Genomic DNA, 9,103 nt, shown 5'->3' on the forward strand with positions numbered 1-9,103 from the left:
TCTTTGGTACAACATTTTGGCAGGCCAGATCTGTTTATAACAAAGACGTGCAATCCTAACTGGATTGAAATCCAACAATAATTGTGCCCCGGACAGACTCCTCAAGATAGACCTGACTTGGTGACAAGAGTATTCAGAGCTAAGTTGCAAGATCTAAAAGACCAAATTTTCATGAAAGATATATTTGGAATTGTTGTTGCTTATGTATTCGTGGTAGGATTCCAAAAACGGGGACTACCACATATACACCTCCTTATCATATAAAAGAAGGGAACAAGATCAAATTAGGAGATCAATACGATAGGTTTATCTCAGCAAAGATTCCAGATAAATATGAGCATCCTATCTTGCATAAATTAGTGCTCAAGCATATGATGCATTGTCCATGTGGAAACAAACGTCCAACAAACACATGCATGCAAAATGGACATCCAAGGCCATACAACAATAAATAAATCCAAGCAAAGGATGGATATCCAATTTATAAAATAAGAATTGATGGAAGAATAGAGATTGTTCGTGGAATGAATATGACAAATCAATGGGTGGTACCTTATAGCCCCTATCTGCTTACAAGATACAATTGTTACATTAATGTTGAGGTCTGCTCAGGAGTCAAAGCAATAAAGTATCTATACAAGTATACATATAAAGGTCATGATCGGTGTGAAGTTTATGTTAAATCTGATGATGGTGAAAATGTTATTGACGAAATAAAAACACTGCAAGATGCGCGATGGGTCTCACTCCATGAGGCACTATGGAGAATATATGAATTCAACTTGACTGAAATGCAACCTACATTCATCAACCTTCAACTACATTTGCTAGGAAAACATTCAGGTACACATATTAAAGCATAATAATACACATTTTCCTGGAATGTCATCTGAGTCCGACAACAACATATCAGAATGTTTAAGAGAGGCTGTTTTCTTCAAAATGTCATCTGCTCTCAGAAGTTTGTTTGCTACAATTTTGGTTCATTGTAACCCAATGTATATTAGAAAACTCTGGGATACTTTTTATGAAGATATGTCTGAGGACTTCAACAAGCTATATGTCAACTCACACAATACTATACTACAGTTTACTCTAAATAATATTAATGATTTCTTGCAAAGTATGGGCAAGAGCATAGGCATACATCACATTCCACAACCAGATGACAATTTCATCGAAGTTGGTCCATCAGAATGTAGAGAAATAAATGAAGAAATATATGTGCAAATACCAACAGAAGATTATGATTCACAATCACAATTAAATATAGAACAACATCATGCTTTTACAAAAATAATGCAAATAATCGATGTTGGAACAACTGGAATATTTTTTGTGGATGGACTTGGGGGAACTGGAAAAACATATCTATATCGTGCATTACTTGCCAATGTTATATCAAGAGGTATGATTGGTTTGGTAACAACAACCTGTGGCGTAGCAGCTTCAATCTTACCAGGAGGACGTACAACACACTCGAGGTTTGAGATCCCACTTCAAACAAATGAATCAACTATGACAAACATGTCAAAGCAAAGTGGTGCTGACAAATTGATTAAAAAAGCAAAGATGATTATACGGGATGAAGCACCAATGGACAGACGACAAACAATAGAAATAGTAGACAGGAGCTTTAGAGACACAATGGTCATCGATGAACCATTCGATGGAAAAGTCTTGATTTTTGGAGGATATTTTCGACAAGTGTTTTTAGTAAGTCCAAAATCAACTAGAGCAGAAATTGTGAATGCAAGCTTAGTCAAATCATATCTCTGGCCTTTGATGGAGAAGATTCAATTTACAAGAAATATGAGAGCAAGAACAAATCCAACATTCAGTGAGTTCTTACTTAGAGCGGGTAACAGTGATGAACCAACAATAAGAGACAATTAATCCTTCTCCCAGAACAGTTAACTATCAAACATTCTCAGGATGTAATTCCAGAAGAGTCCATAATAAAAGAGATATTTCAAAACCTGCAAGAAAATGCTGGAATGGCAAAATATGTCACTGAAAGAGCTATTTTAGCAAGCATAAATGATCATGTGGATAAACTTAATGACAAGTTAATATCCCAGTTCCCAGGTGAAAGTAAGATATTCAACAACTTTGACTCAGCAGAAGATGGCACCAACAACTATTACCAAGAAGAATATCTAAATACTTTAACACCAAACGGACTCCCGCCATATAGGTATTGAAGATAATACATTACAAGTTACAAAAGGTGTTAAAAGTATAAAAATGAATAGATTTTGACATATCTTATTAAATACAGGTTAGAATTGAAAGGAAAATGCATCTATCATGTTGCTAAGGAATTTAGACACTTCAAATGGTTTATGCAATGATACACGAATGATATGTCGAGGCTTCTCCAAAAATATCCTGCATGCAAAAATATCAAGTTGTTATTTTGCAACAAAACATTTGTTTCTTCCCAGAATACACCTATCACCACCAGAAAATGAAGGATATCTATTTAAATTCATTCGAAAGCAATTCCTAGTATGCTTTTGCTTTGCAATGACTATAAATAAAGCCCAAGGTCAAACAATTCAAATATTGGTTTGTATTTTCCCCAACATGTTTTCTCACGTGGTCAATTGTACGTGGCGCTCTCAAGAGTAATATCTATGTCCACAAAAAAGTACTTGTCCTAACAGAGCAACCCAAAACGAAAAAAGGAAACATACTAAAAAAACATCGTATATAAGGAAGTTTTTTTTAGGTACGATAACCCTATATACATATATGGACATTCTAACAAAGATAATTAAATATTTACAGATAGTAAGTACTAACAACATTACATTGCTTCAAACCTCAAGTTTAGAAGACAGAGACAAACCTATGCAAACATAATGAATTGTTCAGCAACCCATAGTCTTCGGTGCGTTAATGTCACATTCATAATAGTTCTTAAAGTACTATTATCAGCTTTCTTAATATTGTATTCTATTATAATGTTTTAACATTAGTATTATTAATTATTTACAATACTTTTGTACTTCTGATTTGACACTTCACATTAACTGCATGTTGTTGTTCTTGCTTATTATTAAATTCATAAGTTAATTCACTATACAAGATCACTAATAGCTCATTTAATCATCAGAAGACTAATAAACACAATCCATGCTTCTACTACATCAATAATAATTTACCCATTCATGACAAAATTGCGTTCCAAGTAACTGCACAAAAAATGATATAACTGAACATGGCTCACACGTGCAACGCACGTGGCTCTGACTAGTCTTCATATAAAGTGGTGGATACTTTATCACACTCCATACCATATTTTTCTCGAATGAGATGTTTCATAAACCTTAACCAGACACATTCTCTTCTTGATTCATGAATAACTATTATTTCATAATGATTATATGATGTGACTATGATTAGGGGTGACAATTTCAACCCATATTTATGAAATCAACCTAGTTTGTCCAAATTAAATAAGTTGGATCACCCAATTTCTAAATGGTTAAATATGAATTTCAGCTTATTTAAAATCCCACATAAATATGGTCAATATGGGTTAATAGTGGGTGACCATTTTTGACCCATAACAGATCAATTATTTTAAGGAAAATCCCTAATAAACTTGCGCAGAAATCAGCAAGACTGATGGCTCAAAATTTTCTCCATTTCTCGACTCTCTGCTGAAAAACTTTATTGTTAAGGTGTCTATTTTCTTGAGTTTCTTAATCAAGTTTGAAATGTAACATTCCAAAAATGTTCTTGTCTACTGAAGAGCCTATTAGTTTTTAAGAATATGCATTGGGTTACATTGGCATCCCAATACCCAATATTGATTAATATTGGGCATGTTAGAGCATATTGGCTTAAGGGTGTTAGCCAATTTCTATGTATTAACAAGTAACTTAAAAACACTTTGATGTTGAGATGCTCCAATCCAAGCTTGTTTAGGAATTGTACCTGCAATGAAGACCCTAAGCTAATAACATTGATTTCTTAGCACATTAGGTATGAGGCATCCAAGTGCGAAGCCTAGGTACCATAGCACATGATCATTTAAAATGATGTAGAATAAGTAGTGCCCAAGGACATAGTGAGAGTCCTTGGACAAGAAATGTGCAGCAACACATGTGCAAGCACATGTCTAACACATGTGCTAACCATCCATGATACAAGCAACCTAGCCCAACCGAATTTGGTTTGGGCGGTTAGGGGGACGGCGCATGCAAACTCTAGGCTCTAACTAACATAACTAACTAACTAACCTAATATTAACTTAAAAAAACTAACCAGTGTACCCGAAGTCCTAAGACATAACTTAGTGACACTAGCCGAGTAACTAATTAAAGAAACATCCTAGTACCTAACCTAGGGTGGTCCAAAGGGGTTTGTTATGGTCCTAGTGATTTAGGGGTACTTTAGTAATTACCCTAGGTCACTTAATTAGTTAAATTAGCAACTGAATTAATTAATTAAAAATTCATGGTCAAGCTGAGACACCTTAGCGAATTTTCAGATTTGGCTAAGTCAAATGCTCTCCTATTTTTAGTCAATTTAGGAAGGGCATTTTGGTAATTAGCTAATTAAGTATTTAATTAAGTTAATTATCCTCAGGTTAATTAGTCAATATTCAGTTCCTAAGGCTAAGACTCACGTTTAACTAGGTAACAATCCTCACAACTCAAAAACAAAAACAAACGTAAGAAAAGTAGTGAACAATCCTCCTTAGGCGATTTCAAGGCAGTTCTTCAAGATTTTTCGTGCAAAGTACGGGGTGATCTTTGTAGATTAAATTCTACAGTAAGGTATGGGTTTTCTCTCTTGGATTCCTTTCCCCAAGAAGCTTTTCAAACATTTTGAATTCAACAAAATCGAAACTAGGGTTGTTCCTAATGAAATTGTCGCAATCTCCCTAGTTCTCCCTATTTTCGATTCTAGTAGTTTATATAGAGTAAATATCGAGCATGTTGTTGGTATGTGGTTCTAACTGATCATTATGTGTAGGTTTCTTGATTTGATAATGTTGAATGAGACCTATAGGTTAGATCCGTATGATTAATGCCTAATTGTGTTTGAGAAGATGAAATTGTAGTAAGTCATTTATGAAATTCAGTTTACTATTGAAAAGAATGAAATTTTCAATTACTGATTGTGTTTTACAGTAAATATGTTTGTAAATGTTTGGAATGCAATGTTTCCAAGAAGAAACAAGAATGAGAATCAAATCTAGTAAATAAATCTTCAATGCTAAATCAACTTTATAGCTTGGCCAATCTATAATTGAATTGTTCTTATAAGCTAATTAAATGTTAAAAGTTGGCTTGCTTAAAATGAAGGTTTAGATTACTATAATTTGTGAAAGTTTGGCTTATGCCAATAAATTGGCCAACAATATTATTTCCAAAATATGTAATTGAAGTGGCCAATATTTAAGTCAAACCAATCATATATGGCCAATGTAAATTATGATGTCTTTTGTGAGGCCAAATATATGTTAAAGATTGACTTGAGATTTAACTCAATGAACTCATAACCCAGGGTATGTAAATGATTGGGACAAGTTCCAACATACCCTATCTAAATGAATTTGTGAATATAATAGCACATTGATTAAGTCCTTACAACTTTCATAAAGAATGGTACAAGACTACCAAAGAACGTTGAACAAGATAAGGTGAGTAATGAAATAACTAAAAGCTTATGCGTTATGAAATTGACATAGGATGGGGTGTTAAAGGAAGTGAGACAAGTCTAACTTGCACCTAAACAATTATGTAAAAGATACTCACATAAGAGGGTGTTATAAATCGTGGGAAAAGTCTCATTCACACCATAATGATAATGTATGACTTAATTTCACATGCATCAAGTAAAAAAAGGAATGACAAGTCATCCATTGAGCTAATTACCTCATACTATAAGCAAGCTTCCATAATGCATGAGTGAACTCTAAAATATGTAAAGTATAAGAAATTGAGCAAATCACCAATAGACTAGCAATGAGCTTGTGCAAGCACATGTAAGTCTTATGAGATGAGACTACCACCAAGGTGGATAAGAGTCTCCGAAATCTTCTAGTCTTTGAACTATGTTTCCAGCATAGGTACTAGCCAGTGGATTCAACCTAAGAGTGCTAGGTAGTATTCAGATTCACTTTGGCCGGTGAACCACCTCTTTTTTGTGTGGGGAAGACACTGGATTTCATGTTTAGCTAACATGATCTATGTCGGTTAAATGCTCCAGATTCAATTTCACTTTAGCCGGTGAACCACCTCTTTTCAGTGTGGGGAAGACACTGGATTTCATGTTAACTCACATGATCTAGTTTCACTTTAACTGGTGAACCATCTCTTTTCAGAGTGGGGAAGACACTGGATTTCATGTTAGCTTACATGATCTAAGTAAGTTAAATTCTAAAGATTTCTTTAAGAAAGTAAGTAAGTAAGAAAGAAAATTATGTTCAAAGTGAACATGAGATCAAAGAAGAAGAAAAGTAAGTTCACAAGTGAACTAAGTAGGTATAATGATCAAATAATGGGCATAGCCAAATATATGAATATAAGCCCCAACATCTTCATATTATGCAAATGATCAAGTAATGGGCTTAGCCAATAATATGAATATATATGCCCGAGCAACTTTATATTATCCAAAATGATCAAATATTGGGCATATCCACTAAAGATTGTCTTATGAAGAAAGACTTCATTCCCAATTTAACAAGAATGGAAGAAATAACTTGTGAGTAGAGTAGCCAAATCTTTTGGATTACTTACTCGATTCGTTGTAGGAATGAGACTACAATGAATAATTGCACTCGTAAGTAAAACATACGATCAAAGTAGATCATTGAAATACACAACAAAAAGAAGAAAAAGACTGAAAAATAAACTAAGTCTTGGAATGGATCTCTCGACCTAAGGGAGCAAAAATATTAACTTTAACTCGAGTTGTTCTAAAATATTGTTCATGATTCCAAGGTCTTATGTTCATATATAAAATGAGTTGTGTGCTTTAAATGCATGAAAATATGTAATATTCATAACATGATTCATAAATAACGAATTAGGAAAGTAAAGTGACTTCACTTTTAACAAATGACATGTTGCTATAGGAAGAGATTTCCTTGATCATGCATAGTCCTTATGCGTTTATGTGCATACACCCATACTTAGTACAAGTGTGTACTAACATATATACTATTACTATTTTTATAGGTGCAGGTCCTTAAAGAATATTGAATATACTGTTTGGACTAGTACCTCCATTCTTTGGTAGGTCCTCTTGAGTTCGAGGATGCCTACATTTTATTTATAGCTTTAGTACATTAGGCATAGACATTGGATGTTGTCCCTAGCGTTTCATTTCAAACATTTGCTCAAAGCTTTTATATTAAGGTCGGTTTGGCAATTATTATTAATATTATGAATTCTTCATTTCAGTTGTTCAGTCTGTTAATAGATGGTTGTTTAGATTGAGTTATTAGTATATCACTCTTATGTAGAAATTATATAAAGTCTAAGTACACTTCATTAAAGTTAAAATGTTTTAATTTTTCCGCAAATTTAACGGAATGATTGTGATGAAACCTTAGAAGAGTCTTTTCTGCGACCTTTGAGAGGTTAACGATGCAGGTCTCATCTAGGGTCCAAGACCCGGGTGTGACAAACTTGGTATCAGAGCATGAGGTTAAATTACCTAGGAACAAAGGCTCAAAACAACAACGTTGCATAGTTTCTTCTTATGGTTGTGAAGTTCCACAACCATGAATTATAGACATAGTGATGTTAGGAATCTTCCCTTCTTGTACTGTTTATCGTGCTGTGTAGAGCTTTGACATTTTGTGTCATTCTAGCATCTAATTTCCTTCTTGTGTATACGCGTTGAAAAATAAACACAAGAAGATACATATGTAGGAGAGGTGGAGAAGCAGATACTGGGGGAAACCAAGCTTCTCCTCAAGCCCCAGCTTCTGGAGTGCAAGTGCATGTCAACCTAGCTGCGTTGACGGATGGAGAAGTGAGAGCAGCACTGGTTCAGATGGACCAAGCCATCAGTGCTCAGGCACATGCTATCATAATCTAGTCCACTAGAGAGGGTGCTCCCAGCAAGAACCCACATGCTAGCACCATGGATAGTAGACTGGAGATTTCACCATGATGAATCCTCCAGTCTACTTCGAGTCCAAAACCAATGAGGATCCCCAGGAGTTTGTGGACGAGGTCCACAAGATTCTCCTTGCCATCGGTGTTAATGAAGAGGAGAAGGCTGAGTTGGTTTCATACCAACTCAAGGATGTGTCTCAGGTATGATACGAGATGTGGATAGATGGCCGAGCACCAGGGGAAGTCCCCATCACTTGGGACATTCTCAAGACTACATACTTGGAGAGGTTCTTTACTAGAGAGAAGAGAGAGGCTAAGGTTGAGGAGTTCATCAACCTACGTCAGGGAGGTATGTCAGTCAAGGTATACTCCTTGAAGTTTGTTAAGCTTTCCAAATTTGCTTCTTCCATGGTGTCCAGTAGCAGGTATGCGATGAGCAAGTTTATGACTGGTGTATCGGAGTATCTAGAGGAGAAATGTCGGGCAGCCATGTTGAATGAAAACATGGACCTTTCTAGGTTAATGGTACATGCACAGCAGGTGGAGGAGAGTCATATGAGGAAGAGAGGCCGAGAAGGCAAGAATCCTAAGCCCTCGAATCAGGATAGTTCTAGCACTAGTAAGAGTTCGTTTGGAGTCCAGGACATGCCGAAGTTCAAGAAGGGGCACCAGCACTCAGGTAATCCTACCCCTTCCAGGAACACTAATGCCAAAGGGGACAAGTCTGGCCCCAAGTAGGGCAGTGATAGAAATGCCCAGTATGACAGAGAGTCGTGTGGTAAGTGTGGTCATTTGCATGGAGGTGAGTGCCTAGTATGGGTGCGGCGAGTGTGGGCATATGATCAAAGACTTCCCACATGTGAATAATCAAGCAAAGGCATATACTCAGCCTCGACCTAATCCTACTGCTGCATCTGAGTCTTCCAAGAGGAATAGGTTTTATGCTTTGGAAGGTAGAGATGAGAAGGAAAAGTTAGTTGATGTTGTTAATTGGTAACTTGCTTGTTATT

General features: G+C 35.7%; 1 protein-coding gene across 1 annotated transcript; it reads left to right on the forward strand.

The window, feature by feature from the left end:
- The first annotated feature begins 882 nt into the window (after positions 1 to 882).
- LOC107009752 lies at positions 883 to 8,073 on the forward strand. The gene is made up of 3 exons (XM_015209095.1): positions 883 to 1,861; positions 1,948 to 2,197; positions 7,905 to 8,073. The coding sequence occupies exons 1-3, from the start codon at positions 883 to 885 to the stop codon at positions 8,071 to 8,073; spliced, it is 1,398 nt and encodes a 465-aa protein (XP_015064581.1).
- Positions 8,074 to 9,103: the final 1,030 nt, after the last annotated feature.

Source organism: Solanum pennellii, chromosome 2, assembly GCF_001406875.1.
Source record: "Solanum pennellii chromosome 2, SPENNV200".
Taxonomy (NCBI): Eukaryota; Viridiplantae; Streptophyta; class Magnoliopsida; order Solanales; family Solanaceae; genus Solanum; species Solanum pennellii.

What these genes read in the sequence shown, in the direction of transcription:
- LOC107009752 (XM_015209095.1), top strand. Translation starts at nt 883, where the DNA reads ATGTCATCTGAGTCCGACAACAACATATCAGAATGTTTAAGAGAGGCT. An exon ending in TGAGTTCTTACTTAGAGCGG is followed by an intron (nt 1,862 to 1,947) that starts GTAACAGTGATG and finishes ATGTAATTCCAG; the next exon opens with AAGAGTCCATAATAAAAGAG. An exon ending in AACGGACTCCCGCCATATAG is followed by an intron (nt 2,198 to 7,904) that starts GTATTGAAGATA and finishes ATACATATGTAG; the next exon opens with GAGAGGTGGAGAAGCAGATA.